The following is a 16,199-nucleotide window of genomic DNA, read 5'->3' on the forward strand; positions in this document are numbered from 1 at the left end:
ATTTGTGGCCATTATCATTGGACCACGGAGTACATTGATATGAATTCCGAATTTATGATAAGCACAATTTATATTTTTATCTTGAAAACAATTAGCATATATATATACATAAATACCTAAAGTAGTTTTTTCGCAGTGTGGCCAAATGAATTGTCAACAATCCACTTGACTAATATTTTATCTTTGAATTGTTGTTATCAGTAATGTCATCTTTAATATTTTCTCGTCGTGTTGAAAGCTGCTGTAAACTGAAGTGCTGAGACGTTGAATGTAGGTTCACTTGAGTTTCAATCTTTAATGTTTCAGATTTCAATTCGAAACTCAAAATTTCAGTACTATAGCTTGAGATTTGAGAGGCACTGTTAAAAATATAGTCAATATAGGTATAGTTAAATATATAATTATTTTCTAATATTCTTTAATAATCCTACAAACAATTTCAAATCACTTAACATTTTCTCATGAGTGTTAGCAGTATACTAGTCACACAAAAATGTCCAATAATGACAGTAACGGAAGTTCGCCATCTGGTAAGTACTATTCAGTAAATTTCCTAATTTTAATTAATTTACATCAACTGTTTTTATGATAAATGATAAATCTTGTATTGTAAAGTATGAAATTAATTTTAGGAGCTGCAAGACCTTCTCATCCACAGTTAGACATGCGTCAAGAAGCTGCAATAACAGGTATTTTGGGGCGTTTGATTGAACCATCAATTAAACTAACATTTAATTCATTTTTAGAAAAAAGAAGACAGTTAAAATTGGCTATCCAAGGAACATCCGGTGCCTCATTTGGATTCAACTCTACAATACCAAGCTTACAACAATTAAAGTGAGATAATTTTCTTACAAATTATTATTTATTACAAATTATAGCTCTTATGTTTCAAGTTTCAACATATAATAAATGTTTTTTAAGTATATATTATTGTATATTAACATAGATAATAATAATAAAAAAAATGTTAAGAAAGGCTAAACAATAATTATTCAATAATATTCATAGTTTTCATAGTTCCATGTATTTTGTACTACCAAATGTACATAAATATAATTTTTATCAAATGGCAAATGAATTTGAATACTTGAATTTAAATTTAATAATATTTACATATATAGTTAAATAAATATTTAGTTAAAATTATTGTGGAAATGTGTAGTGTTTGTGGTTGTCTTAATTTAATTTTATCATTAAAAATATTATATAAGAAAAAAAATTTAAACATGAGGTACTTTTATTTAGAAAAACCAACCATAATAAAAAAAAATTGCTGTGTGTTATACTAATTGTATACAATTAATATAAATGAAAAATATTTTAAAAATTAATTTTAATTTTTAATTAAATAATGTAAAATAATAAGAAATATCAATTTCATATAGCATTTACTATTGAAACAGTCTTAATATTATATTCTGTTCTAAATTTAAACTAATAAGTTCTATCACTGGTTTAGACCTTCTATAGTCTATACAAACACATTTCTATCTTTTACTCAATATGTTAATTCATTTTAAATATTTCCAAATAAATTATAGTGTAATACATATTTAACATTTTCTTAATTAATAAAATATACATTTTTATTAAATATCTTTAGTTAGTTAAATTATTTTATTGCATCAACTTAAAAACATGATTTTAAGTAACATTTTTAAAAACATGGCTGTAAAATTAGTTTTATGGATATTAAATATACAAAGTGGTGATTTTATAAGACAACATTCACTATTTCAAATTCCATAAACGTTTTTCTAAAAGATGTTTTTCAAGGTTTTATTTCTTTGGATGACAACATAGGTTTTTAATTTTACATTCTGAAGCAGAATATTTAAAATAACTATCAAAATTTGGATAAGTAGTTTTTTAATTATAAATGTTTAAAGTTTAGATAAGTGAATTGGTGTGGGGAATATCTTGCAAAATGTTGGTACTACTTCAATCATCTAAGCTTTAAATACTCATAACTCATAAACTAATTGTCCAAATTTTTATTTTTATTTACCAAAATATTCTGCTTCAGGATATATAAAATATATATAAAATTTAAAACATGTTAATCAAAAAATTATAAACCTTAAAAAATCTAATCTTTAAAAAAAAAAAAAATGTTGTACTTTGACTAAAAATTATGTAAAATAAATATCTTCAATACATTTGTTAATTTTGTAATAATGAGTGTTTTGATAAAAGAATCACCTAGTTTATAAATGGTTGGTCAAATTTGATAAATAAATCATTATTTAAATGTTTTATACTAACATTTAAAAACTACATTTGTAGAATAACATTGAAAAATTCCCATAATAGGTAGCCCGATATAATGCTGAAATGTATTGCCAGTATGAACTAAAAAACTTGCAATGGCAAAAAGCATTAATATCATTGAATGTATATAATAATTTATTTTAAATATGTTTTAACGTGAATCAAATTTGCAACATGCAACATACTAATATATTCTAGTATATAACAGTGAATAAAATAAACAATTTTTTTTTTCTTATTTATGTAGGTATTGTATTTTAAATTATACTAATTTATTACAAGTTAAATAATACAAATGTAATATATATATATATATATATTATAAATAATTTGAGAAAATATCTGTTCAATATGTGACTATAAATATTTGATTAAATATTAATTTATACCTAACATAAAGTTTGCATATAAATGTTAATCTTTGTCGTAAGAGTCATCAGTATATCTAATTTGAAGTTATATAATATGTTAAACCAAGTCTATTTTAGTAATAACATAAGTTTATTTTAAATATATTAATGATTTACAGATTTGAAGAAGATAATAAATTAATAATTAATGGATCAACATCAAAACAACCAAATTTACCTAGAGCACGGTTATCTAATACTGAAACAATGAGTGAAAAGTCGCGGTAAGTAATTTTTTTTATATTCCAGATCCTGATTGGATCATAATATATTAGTATTACAATGATGTGTGTTCTTTTATTTATTTTTTTTATTGTGCATTTGTGCATGTCAATCTATCTTAAACTTTGATGGTAGTTTTTGGTAGACAATTTTATCTAGTTGGTACTTTTAGAGGTCAAAAATATTACTTAACATTCACTGTACTTTTCAAAATAATTGTCAAAAACATTATGCCAAACAAGAATACTTACACAATACTCAATTTAACGAAATACAATTTTTTTCTAATTCAGTGACCTTTAATATTCTGTATAAAAGTCTCAAATGCTATCCATACAACAATTAAAAATATTGAAAGTACATAGGAACACATTTTAGTAGCAAACGCAGAGTTTGTTTATGGTTTGGAGTTACCATATATATATATATATAAAATGTTATTAATATAATATTTCATAATACAGTAATATAAAATATAACTTTGATGTTTCACATCTTCTGCCCGTCCTGTGACGGATTCGGATTTTTTTTTTTATCTCATTTTCTATAATTTGGATATTGTACCCCTTTGTTCCTTAAAATATCAAAAAACTATTTAAAATATAGATAATATACATTTTTAATTTTTAGGCTCTATTAATTCTTCTACGTGCAATGGTATTATGTATTAAAGAAACCCTTGTTAATTTTAAAAAATTGTATTCACTCACTGTTTTTTTTAATATGTATTCAAGTAATGAATATTGTTATTCATTAGCCATTTTAATATAATAGATGGTTAAAATATACTCATTTTATTAAAATCCAGTTTGAATTTAAAAAATTAATAATTTTAATTTGTAAAAACTAAAAACATAAAGACTAAATAAATCTGTGAAATAAAAATACATAAAATATAGCTTGAAAACATTAAAATCTAAACCTTAATAATTAGGTATTAGATTCTTAAAATAATAGTATTATTCAATTTTATTTTACTATTGAAGAATATAATATATTATAGTATTTATTATTCACACTCATGTACTTAATATTTTCTAGTAATTTTTTAAATGTTTTATCTTTTCTCATAAAATAAATATCACATAAAAGATTAAAAATGATCATTTTTCTTCTTAAACGGCCTTGTAAAATAAGTAATTATTTTTGTGTAGTTGAAATGATATTATACAAGTATTTTTATAAAAAGATAAACAAAGTAACTAGGACACTATTACAATAAAAATGTTATTGAATAACCAATATTAGAAATTTAATAATTGTTGAAAACAATTTTATTCTATTAAATTCAATTAAAAATATTATTTTCTTTAGTTGAATATTCTGTTGATCATATTACAATACACTTTTACAATTGATCTAATAGTGAAATACATTTATTGAATACAACTTTTTAATTTTTCACTTGTTCTACCAGTTTTTAAACTTATAAATCTGTTAAATAATCAAACATACTGGAGGATAATGATTAAATTGATACTGATTACTAATTAGCTTAATAATACTGAAACATAAATTTACTAGATTAAGACATCCATATACTAGAACTAAATCGACTGGACTGAAAAAAAAACAAATTGTTGATATTATAATTTATGTGTAAGTGCATACATGTTAACTAAAGCCGTTGTCAGATCCATATTTCAAGTTATTTTGGCTTTCAGCTAATCAAACATGTTTGAATTTATAGCCCAAAATAAGTATTTTCAACAATTAAAAATTTAAAAATTTAAAAATGTAGCCAGGTAGTAAAAAAGTAGGTTGTTTTGCTTTCATTTGATCTAGGAAGGCATAGAAAAATGTTATAGTTAAAAAAAATATTATTTATATACAATGCGAGATTTAACATAAAGAATATTTTTCTAATTATTTTTAAATGCCTATTTGTTTGTATATAAAACTAAATTGAAATAAATTAACTTTTGCTATTCTTAATAAGATAGTAGGTGAAAGATGCTTTTTTTATTAAAGGATACTAGTTAACATACACCTTAAATTAAAATTATAGTTAATGTTGGTTAACAATTATATTTTCATTTTAAAATATTAGTGTTATAAAGATATTTTCTTTATGTATACAGATACAGATCCATAGAACGTACTAAATTACGGTAAGTTAATAAAGAGAAACAATGAAAAACTTTTTTTTGGGTATAATAATTTCATACAAATTATGTAAATAAAATCTATATCATTTTAAATGATATTTTAATTATATAAAATATAATCCTTGATTATTGCAGAAATTTGTTGTTTTCTTTAGTTAAAATAAAATAAAAATATGTATTTTTACAAATTAAATTATTTATACCTTACTTGAATAATGTTATGATTTAAACAAATCTAATAATTTAGAATTATTTTAGAAATTTATTCTAGAATATACCATTTTTTAATTATAATTTATAAGGATTATAATTTACATAATGTTATGTACGACTAAATACATTGGTAGTAAAATTATATCAATAATGATATTTTAAAGAATACATTAATTTTGATAGATAATATTTTTATTTTTCAATATTAATAATTAAAATTAAAATTTGTTAATTCTTTAAATGTCTTGAATAATTTACTAATTATACTAATAAGAAGATTACATTAACCGAAAATATTTTTTTTAATATATTAAATTTTGGTTTCAGTATTAATAACTAAAAAATAAAAAAAAAAAACAAAAGGTACCTATGTTAGTAGTTGTTAAGTAAAAATTTAATCTACAATGTTGTTTTAGTCTAACTAACATACACCATAGCAAATTTGTGTTCAGTAGAACCAATTGTGTATTGTTAATTTTAACATTAGAGTGAATATTGGCCTATTATTAATGTTAAACATAAGGACATTATCTATGTTAGGCTTTGACTGTCTTTGATATTTTAATTTTTAAACTAGATGTGAACATTTTTAACGTGTAATACGTACAATACTCATAACTTGCGTACTAAAGAAAAATGAAAATATTGAAAAAAATTTTACACTTAAACACTGATCTTCTTACCTTTAACATTGATAGTTTGATAAAAGATTAATTTTTTCTATTATTAAAGATAATAAAACACAATTGGATCTACTAAACAACTCATTTTTTTTAAATGGCATATTTATAAGACAAAACAACACATGTTGGTAAAACGTCCTCTTAATTATTAATTACTAACAATTTATATTTATGAAAATAATTAACCAGTTTGACAGTGTTGTATTATATATTTTATGCTATTTTTACACAAATTTCATAAATATGAAATATTATAGATAATTCGTTATTATTTCTGATTTCATTAAAAATACATATTTTGTCAACAATGATTAGACTTAAATGTTGTTTTTGTTTACCTAACTAGTGATTTATGGTTATAGAAGAAAAATGTGTTCTGTAAGGTATTTTAATTTTTAAACAACACCATAAATGAACTAGTAAATCAGCGATTCTCAAACTGAGACTAATCTAGGGGCTCCGTGGTCACATCTGAATTAAGTACCTTCATATATTATTCTTAGTTAAATTGTTACAAGTTTCATTTATACTGTATAAAGTTTGTAGATTAGCAATTTATTGATCCATAATTGTTGGAGTTGTAAAATTGGTATTTCAAGTTTTTGGGGCTTTGTGAATTTTTTTAGCATAAATTTGAAAATCGCTGAGTAAATTTGTGCTGATCATTTCAATAGCTACTTATATACACTTTATTATTCAAAAATGCCTGATAATATAATATATACCATATAAATTTAAAAATATGAAGTTTTGATTAAAACTTAAAACTACTGATGTTAATATAAAATAAAGTTATTGTATTAAAATATATGAGAAAAAAATTAAATAATAGTAGGTACCTGTAAAAAAAATGAAATATATAAATTTTTTTTTTTTAATTTAATATATCAGCTTATTTTATCATATGAAATTGAATTTTTTCAGTTTTCTACTATAAATGATACATAATTGTAAGCAATATTTTTTAAACATTCTCTTTTATAAAAAGTCATTAATATGCTATTTTATAAGTCATAATATGCTGGGTAATAACTAATAAATTGAATATATGTCACTATTCTATCATGGTTATTAATTATTATATTGATATTTTATTACAATTATTACCAAAAGCTCTGTATAAATTATCTGGTAACAATGTGATTCAAAAAATATGTGTATTTAAATAACTAATAAGTTTTTAACTTTTAAAAACTTGGTCCCACCTATACCTTGCTAAGGGGATCTGTGCCTGATTTATTGATTGTTGTGTCAATGTAGTGCATAATTAATATTACTAAAACATTTACTTGGTATCTGAGCTTATTAAGAATCATTGTTTTCTTATTTAAATGTTAAAAATTAATAGTTATTCATTAATGTTTCAAAACAATGTACTTCATTTTTTTTTCTGTACATATTTCCATAGAGAGAGACTAAAAATATGTCAAACAATACAATCCACTGGAAAACTACAACTTTCTGAGAACAAGGTTGTTACTTTTAAAATTAATTATCTATAATAATTGCATGTTTATTAATTATACATACAATTTTATTTTTTAGGTATATGATTTTACATCAGATGATTTACAAGATTTAGGAGAGATTGGCCGAGGAGGTTTTGGAACTGTAAACAAAATGTTACATCGTAGTAGTGATACAGTAATGGCTGTTAAGGTATTTCAAATTATTAAAATATTTCATTTATAACTTATACATAGGTGTACAGTGTACACAGATAGCAAACTGCTAGTAGGGGGAAGAATTTTTGCAACACTTGTCAATTATTACGTATTATTCTATTTTTAATTATAATTTATTAACATCAGTCATGATTCTAGAAATAAGATTGTCTTATATCTGAAAAAAAGTTGAACTCGCAGATTAACAACTGCCCTTTCCTGTGCAAACCCATGAATATAAATATATACCTAAATTGAAATTTTATCAATTTGTATTAATTTAATTTGTTTTATTATTAGAGGATAAGGTCTACTGTTGATGAAAATGAACAAAAACAATTACTAATGGATTTGGATGTTGTGATGAAATCTAATGAATGTCCTTATATTGTACAATTTTATGGAGCGCTTTTCAAAGAAGTATTTTAAACTATTTTAATTTTAATTTTTATATGAATTAATATTTTGTATTGTTTTTAATAGGGGGATTGTTGGATTTGTATGGAACTAATGGACTCGTCATTGGATAAATTCTATAAATATATCTATGAAAAGTTAGATCAACGAATACCAGAAAATATATTGGGGAAAATAACTGTTGCGGTAAATGTTTAGGATATAATATATTATTTGTGGTTTTTTTTTACATATTATTGTTAATAATAATATATCAACATTAAAACATTTAATTATTTCAAGAAAATGGAAATGTGTTAAATATTTTGTTTGAAATAATCTATTATTAAAATGTCATTTATTTTATAAACATAAATTTAATCTAAATAACTACTCAAATAAATTTTTTTTATTTTGAATATTTACCTATACAAATAAAGTGCTTTAATTAAAACTATTAATGAGTTTACTTAGATTTAAAGATCATGGTTAATGAAGTAGTGTACCAAAATGTATAAATTAAATTAAATCATTTAATAATAAAGTAAAAAAGAAAAAAAAATTATCTTAAAACAATTTTCTAAAATAAAGTTGAATTTTCTGTTGGTACGACTCTGCTTAAAAATTCTAAATTAATGAAATTCTTAATTTAATGAAAATAATAAAATAAAATTATGAAATATATATTTTATTTATCTGATAATTATTTTATTCTATAATTATTAATTTATGTTACATACAAATACATAAGTTATATTGGAAATTGAATATATTGATGTTAAATACAAAGTGTTAAATATCCTTATACATTTCAGACTGTAAAAGCATTGAATTACCTTAAAGAAAAATTGAAAATCATTCACCGTGATGTTAAGCCTAGCAACATTCTATTGGACTCTCGAGGAAATATAAAACTATGTGATTTTGGTATTTCAGGGCAGTTAGTCGACTCTATAGCAAAAACTAGAGATGCTGGCTGCCGCCCTTACATGGCAGTATGTTTTTTTAGAAATATTCATTTAAAAATAGTTTGTGATATAATTCTATTTAATTTTAGCCGGAAAGAATCGATCCAGTTCGTGGTCGAGGAGGTTATGATGTCCGTTCAGATGTTTGGTCCTTAGGTATCACTTTAGTAGAAGTTGCTACTGGACGGTTTCCATATCCAAGATGGAGTTCTGTTTTTGAACAACTGTGTCAGGTTGTTCAAGGAGATCCTCCAAGATTGCAAACTTCTAACAATTTTTCTCCTAATTTTGTGAATTTCGTAAATACTTGGTAATTAAAATAAATTGAAGTTAATATTATTAAGCAATTATTAACATGTATAAAAATTTTATTTGTAGTTTGATAAAAGAAGAAAATCAAAGGCCTAAATACAACAAACTACTAGAACATCCATTTATAAAACATAGTGATGCTGAAAGTGTTGATGTAGCTTCTTATATTAGTGAAATAATGGCTGCAATGGAAAATGATGGTGCATTTATGTACACAATGAATGACCCTTGATAGTATTTTTAATTTTGTTACAAAGTACACAGTCCATAGGTACTTAAAAAAAAAAAAAATCAAGATTTATTTAGTTTCAATCAACTTATCCAGTCAATTGTAATTAATTAGGTCCCGTATTGCCTTGAAGATTTATTTTTTCCAATAATGATGACAAGCTCCCAACAATTTTTTTAATAGTTTTTAACTGGAGTTTTTGCTTTCCAGAAAAAATATTTTAACAGCAAAGTGACATATTATTATTTCTATTATTATTATTATTATTATTATTATTATATTATTATTATTGTTGTTGTTAATATTTTAATACGAACTGAGTAACATGAAATCCATAAAATGGTAGTTTCTTTTTGTCCTACAAAAATTATAATAACTTGGTTTTCAATCAATTTCTATCAGTTTAAATTAATATTGTGGAGGGTAATTATTTTGCATACGAATCTAGTTCAGAAGTTACATATACAACTACTATAAGTATTTTTATTATAAAAGGTATGATTGTTGTATATCACGCAGATTTTTATGGTTGGGCTAAAAGTTCTATTTTCTTCTACCTAAGTGGTTGTTTAGTAAATCTAATAAAGTCACATAGGTCAAAGTTTTATTTTAAGCAAAAAATAATTTAAACCAAAATTATAAAATTGATATATTTGATTAAACAAATTTTTATAAATTAATTTGTGTATGTATTGTATTTTTACATAGTTTTGCTTTTAGTAAACTTATAATAAATCGAACTTGTCTTACACAAGTCCACATAGTGCCTTTTTAGACACATTTTGTACACAAGTTCCGCCAAAATTGGGCCCAAAATATAATTTAAGATATATAAAGAAGTAACACTTTGTTTCTAGTTTTGTACCCACTACTGTGATAATTAATGTTTTTTGCAAAATTATCTTCTCTTGTGTATACAAATTATGTTTTAAATTTATGTAATCTTGTATTATATTTTAATTGAGTTATTATTTTGCTGTTCAAACTCAAATACATCTAATTATTTTATTCCATTTTTGTATTTAAGTATTGGTTGTTACTATTTAAAGGCATTGACTCCTACTAAATGTATATATATTTTAGTAAACATTTCTAATAAACTAAAAATATTTTTGTTTAAATTGAAATTTATACTAATAGAATTTTAGTTTTATCAAATACAAAGACATAAAAATATGTCAATGTTATTAAACGAATGAGAATAATACAAATCAATTTTTGCAAAATATTAGTGTAATAAATTGTAATATCAATTGTAGCTTATTATATTTTTTCATTAATTTTATATAACTATATCAAATACTAAACTAGAATAACTATCACAAACCACATATTAGGTAAATTTATTGTAACCATCATTTATTTTCTAGGTAATTATTAGTTTGTCATTAATTAAATTTACTAGTTAAAATTGACTTTCTGGTATTTATTTATGTTTAAAAATGCATTAGTGTGTATTACAGTAGTACTGGAAATAAACGTATAAAAAACAAATGGGAATAGATATATTTAAAAACAATGTATTGCCAAGGCTGAGCACGTAAATTAATTTTTTCAACCCAAGTTAATAAAGAAAAATGAAAGTTAAGTTAAAAGTTACTTTTACAAACTTGTAAAAATTATAAGTTATTTAAAAAAATGTAACTTAAATTAATTCAGTTATACTATTGTTTCATGTACAAATATGTCATTTTGAATTATATACCTTATTTAAAACTTTAAAAATAGCATAGTAATACCATTGTTCTGTGGTAGTACAATATAATTTTATAATTTAAAATATATTTGTCTTATATAGGTACTTTCATAATTTGATTAATGATGAAATTCAACAAAAAAATGTTTAACTTAATACTTAGCCTTGAGTATGTATATTACACTTGAACATTTTAGTGACAATCAAAGCTTATTAAAAGAAATAATACTATATAATATATATTTATAAATTATAAAACAATTATAATAAAATTACAATGCATAAAAATATTACTGCTATACTGTGAAAATATATTTCCAATTAATATTATTGTAAGCGTCAATTCAAATATTTTTAGATTATAATTAATATAATGTATTCATTATTTAAAATAAAATGTACTGATCTAAATTTTATTTTTTTACACTGTCGATTATAATATTATACCTTAGTGTATTCAAATCATCATTTATACTATTAAAGTAAAATTCCTTTATAATAGAAACACTTAATACAAACTTATTTTTCAGTTAATTTTTATAAAGGGTTCTTCATTATATGAGACTATTGTAATTTTTTATTTTAAGGAGATTCTGTCTTATAGGGAGTCTGTTAAGTATAGGTTTTACTGAATTATTTTAACAATAAATTATTACAGAATATTGAATAACACTTTTTAACTTATATGGTTATAGTTGATTGACAAATACTTGTAAAATCTACATAACAACATACATAATAATGTTTATATACATTCTGTTTTAAAATTATAATATTTTGGTACTTTATGTAAAGTATATAATTCTTGAAATTGTTGTTTTAGCAATAATAAAATAATATGTATTATTTTTCAAACAGCTATTAACTTTAGATTTATTTGCTGGAACTAAGCAGTTATAATATGGGAAATTTCCAGTGCTTTCTTTTGACTGGCATACAGTATTCAAATTATAATAATGTAAAAATGTAGGTGTTATAATTAAAAAAAAATTGTAATTTATTTATTTATTTTATCTCATTATATAGCTGATGTGTATACTATTATACGATTAGGTAGTACAAAACAAATCATTTATATTTTATAAGTGACTTCATATTTTATTTTTATTATTATTATTATTTTTTTTTTTTTTTTGTAATTTTATGGTCAATAAAATTCAAGTAATAGACTACAACAGTGTTAATGAGAGAAAATAAAGATAAAGATCATCATGATATGATTTATTTGTTTTGCCCAGAACTAGTGTCTTCTCTTTTAAAATGTCCTAACACATAAAAAGAAAGGTTAAATAAAAAAAGAATATTTCATAAAATATTTGAATGTTTGTGCATTCAAACTTAATCAGAAATCATCTTTTTGTAGCTTAAAATGTTTTGTATGATTAATATGAGCAAAAATAAAATTAGAAAAAAATATACAATATTTGTTTTAAATTTTCTATTATACTAACATATTTATATGTTTTTAAAAAATTTAAATTGTAATTTACATTAAGCACTGCAATTTGGTACTGTTGATTAAAGAAAATAGGAATTAATAGAAAATAAAATTTGATATACAGTTTTAGTATTTTAAATATATTACATTCAAAGTTTTTTACAAAATTGGTTTCTTATATTTACATTGAATCCAAACACGATACATTTTTAACTGTTTACCTCTATTTACTTGCATACGACGATCAACAATATTCTGAACTTGTTCAAACCCTGCTTCTAGGAACAATTTTTGAACATCATCTAAAAAAAAATAGGAAAATTGTTAATTTCAACAACATATATTAGGAAAGAATATATTATAAATCAGTTAAAAAATCAAAACCCACCAAAAATCCTACTTAGTTTTATACAGTTTTAAACTCAATAATTAATATTAAGTGCAATTAGTGCAATAATAAACTTTTTTATAAATGTGTTTTAAAATTTTAATTTCAACTGCAATTACAATTTCAAAAAAAAGGAAAAAATCCAAGAGATTAAAAACTTATTCATATTAAATTCAACAGTAATTTCAAATAGTTTAGTAATTGTAACTATACCTTGTGTAAAAAAGTATACCAATGTTCCATCACCTCTGCTATAATAATTTTCTGATATGCATCTTCCTTCTTTAAACCTTAGCTGTGCCATGTCATATCTGCCATAATCGCGAAACAATACCATGCCTCCTGGTTTCAAGTACTGATAAAACTTACCCACTACATGTTTTAACCTATAAAACAGTAATTTCAAATTATAATAAGTATTGTAGAATATTTTTTTAACTCAATATATATTATATCACACTTTTCTGGTTGTATAGCGGAAAGAACAAAAACCAATAATATAACATCTAAACTCTCCAAAGCAAATGGAGGATTCCATTCATCATTAGTTATATCACATACAAATGCTGTACAATGTTCTTCGTTATATTCTGAATTTTCTTTTAAGATTTTTATGGCATTTGAAGAAAAATCACAACAGTACACATGTACATTGTTGTCTACACAGTGTGATAATATGGGAAAGACCGAATTTCCAACTCCACATCCCACTTCTAATATAGAACTTGATTTTTCATTTTTAAGTGAAGTTATCTCTGGAAATTCAGTGAACAACCAACATCTATTCTTAAAAAACCTAAAAATAAAATATTTGTAATAAAATAGATAGAAAAAAATCTAGATTTGTATTAAAACAGTCAAAACACATAATATACCTACTAAGTAAATAAATAAATACAAACTAAAAATATAATAATTTATCAATATAATCAAATAATCAATCACCGTTCCATGATTATAACATACAAATACTTATTATTGAGACCCTGATATATTTTGGCATATACTACAAATTCTCAGAACAATTATTACTCAGAAAGAAGTGTACTGAATAACAAATATAAACTATATTACAGAAGGTGAAAATAAAAATGAACTAAAGACACATTTGATGGTGGAATTAAAATATATTTTTTAAAAAAAAACAGATATTTAAATTGTAATAATTGGGTTTTTGTAAATATACCAATACAAAAGGTAAACTAATAATTTATAAAATCACTATTAAAATTCATAAGTATAAAAAATATTTTTTAAATAATCCTATTGAAAATTATCTTAACAATCCACCTAAGGATGATTGAAAGAATAGTATCTATATTTATATTAATAATACATACTTTTCTTGATGGACAGAATAAAATTTATTCCAATATTCATCAGCATTATTTTCTAAATCAGCAGCTTTTTCTGAAGGCATTTTACTTTTCATATGCACACCTACTTGTGACAGAGCTTCTGTTTCTTGTGCTTCATCCCATTCTACATTATCCCTAAACATAAAAATTATTATTAATTTACTAGAATTTAGAGGTAAATTTATCAAGCAAGTTGGATACTAACTTATACAATTTAAAAGTAATGTTTCACTTCTATATAATTGTTATTAAAAATTAAATTTATATAGCATTTAATATTAAAACTTACAGTCAATAATTTCGATAAAATTATAAATTATTCTTACCATGCATTATGTTTAAAAACGTCATCATCGGTTTTTAAAAACCTATTACCAAATTGCTTTCTTTTAGATTTGTCTATTGATTCAGTCATTGTATAGAATGTTAATTTCTTTATTCTACCACTGTTGTATTATTTATAAAATTAGGTAAATATATCCTAACATTTTAAACTTTTAAAGTTAATTTAAATTTTAACGTGTGTGAAGTTGGGTGACTAAAGTTAGGTGACTATTTTTCGGACGACTAGTGATAAGAAACCCCGTATACTGTGTTGCGTTTAATTCAATTTCAGGCGTACAGTATTATTACATTAAAACCATAAGGTAGATGTCGCCTTATGTCATACAATAATTAATTGTTTTAAAAGTATATACCTAAATAAAATTCCTTTACCACGATATTTATACCGAATATATACTGTATTCATAACATATTTGAAATAATAATAATAACAATAATAGAAAGTTAGGTTATAAATTGCTCTAGTGTTGAGACTCAAGTCTAAAATGGTAAAATCGTTGTTCTCGACTCATTCTTCTCTATTCGTATATTATGCTTTCTAATAAATTAATATTGTTGTCTTTTTAGTTAATACTAGCTTATTAAAATTTTAAGAATACAATTTGTTAAAAATGAAATACATACTAGGTACATCAATCACGTTTTACGGAAGGACACAGGTATGTGTAATATACGGTAGTAGTATATGGCTTAACCACGTTTTTGACTGAACTAATTGTGAAGTTTGATTGTTTGGATATATGTATCAAATTATGAATACTTAATTAATGTAAAAGCATAACTAATTTTTTAAGTATGAAACATAGTATCCAGTAAATGTTAGAATCTTTGAAGAAATGTTCATGTTTTGAATATTTCAACTCGCAAGCTGTTCCAAAATAAGTTGGATGACATCAGTTATCTATCAGGAATCATTACCCAAAAAACAAGTAAATATTAATACAATTAATACAATTTGCTCTTGAAGCATTTAATTCCTTATTGTATTTATTTTTCCAATTCATTTTCAGATGGCATGCAGTCAACACATCTATCGTTCTAATATTATGGCTCAAGAATGTTTTATTGAATCTATTAACAAACTCAGTTATTGTTGTATCCTTTACTTAAAATGAAAATTGTATAATGAGTAATTATGTACAAAAAAATAAATTATAAATTAAAGATTTATTTTAAATATGCGTTTATTTTCAGTGATATAATTTGTTAATGGTAATTATTTTTTGTTTTCAATTAATAATTATCATGTCTTTTAAATTTTTGTGGTTGTAAAGTATTTTATTTGATTGTCCATGAATGCCGGTGTTGCATTGTCACAAGTTTAATGATGATTTGTACAAGTGTAAAATATTGTATTCAGTACCTTATATTAATAGTTTATTTTTAAATTAAAATCTCTATATTTTTCAGGCGCATGTGATCAAGGTTTTTCTGTAAGTTTTCTACTCGGTTTTCCTCGTGATTTCATTTTATATTTTATTTTTCTGCGGTTATT

The 16,199-nt window shown here is 22.7% G+C and overlaps 2 protein-coding genes across 4 annotated transcripts; one reads left to right on the forward strand and one right to left on the reverse strand.

Moving 5' to 3' along the window:
- Window positions 1–2: 2 nt before the first annotated feature.
- On the forward strand, window positions 3–12,390 carry LOC114125925 (dual specificity mitogen-activated protein kinase kinase 4-like). 3 transcript variants are annotated; one of them, XM_027989743.2, is made up of 13 exons: window positions 3–383; window positions 473–530; window positions 633–689; window positions 747–837; window positions 2,804–2,908; window positions 4,988–5,017; window positions 7,319–7,382; window positions 7,456–7,569; window positions 7,875–7,994; window positions 8,058–8,177; window positions 8,786–8,965; window positions 9,028–9,248; window positions 9,317–12,390. In XM_027989743.2, exons 2-13 carry the CDS (start codon window positions 494–496, stop codon window positions 9,480–9,482), a joined length of 1,305 nt encoding a protein of 434 aa, XP_027845544.2. In that variant the 5' UTR covers window positions 3–383; window positions 473–493; the 3' UTR covers window positions 9,483–12,390. The 3 variants fall into 3 exon arrangements, with proteins under 3 accessions (XP_027845544.2, XP_027845545.2, XP_027845546.2); XM_027989744.2 differs by having other exon boundaries at window positions 476–530; XM_027989745.2 differs by lacking the exon at window positions 4,988–5,017 and having other exon boundaries at window positions 3–530.
- Window positions 12,391–12,732: 342 nt separating this feature from the next.
- Window positions 12,733–14,939, reverse strand: LOC114125923 (tRNA N(3)-methylcytidine methyltransferase METTL2). Its single transcript, XM_027989741.2, has 5 exons — window positions 14,686–14,939; window positions 14,342–14,494; window positions 13,462–13,797; window positions 13,215–13,387; window positions 12,733–12,915 (listed from the first exon to the last, which is right to left on the reverse strand). Exons 1-5 carry the CDS (start codon window positions 14,772–14,774, stop codon window positions 12,773–12,775), a joined length of 894 nt encoding a protein of 297 aa, XP_027845542.2. The 5' UTR covers window positions 14,775–14,939; the 3' UTR covers window positions 12,733–12,772.
- Window positions 14,940–16,199: the final 1,260 nt, after the last annotated feature.

Source organism: Aphis gossypii, chromosome 2 (genome assembly GCF_020184175.1).
Source record: "Aphis gossypii isolate Hap1 chromosome 2, ASM2018417v2, whole genome shotgun sequence".
In the NCBI taxonomy this organism is placed as follows: Eukaryota; Metazoa; Arthropoda; class Insecta; order Hemiptera; family Aphididae; genus Aphis; species Aphis gossypii.

Excerpts from the sequence above, each read along its gene's own strand:
- LOC114125925 (XM_027989743.2), top strand. The coding sequence starts at position 494 with ATGTCCAATAATGACAGTAACGGAAGTTCGCCATCTG. Across the intron at positions 690-746 it reads TCAAGAAGCTGCAATAACAG|AAAAAAGAAGACAGTTAAAA; the intron begins GTATTTTGGGGC and ends ATTCATTTTTAG. Across the intron at positions 8,178-8,785 it reads TGGGGAAAATAACTGTTGCG|ACTGTAAAAGCATTGAATTA; the intron begins GTAAATGTTTAG and ends TATACATTTCAG.
- LOC114125923 (XM_027989741.2), bottom strand. The coding sequence starts at position 14,774 with ATGACTGAATCAATAGACAAATCTAAAAGAAAGCAATTTGGTAATAGG. Across the intron at positions 13,798-14,341 it reads TATTCTGTCCATCAAGAAAA|GTTTTTTAAGAATAGATGTT; the intron begins GTATGTATTATT and ends TTTTATTTTTAG. Across the intron at positions 12,916-13,214 it reads GGTATACTTTTTTACACAAG|ATGATGTTCAAAAATTGTTC; the intron begins GTATAGTTACAA and ends ATTTTTTTTTAG.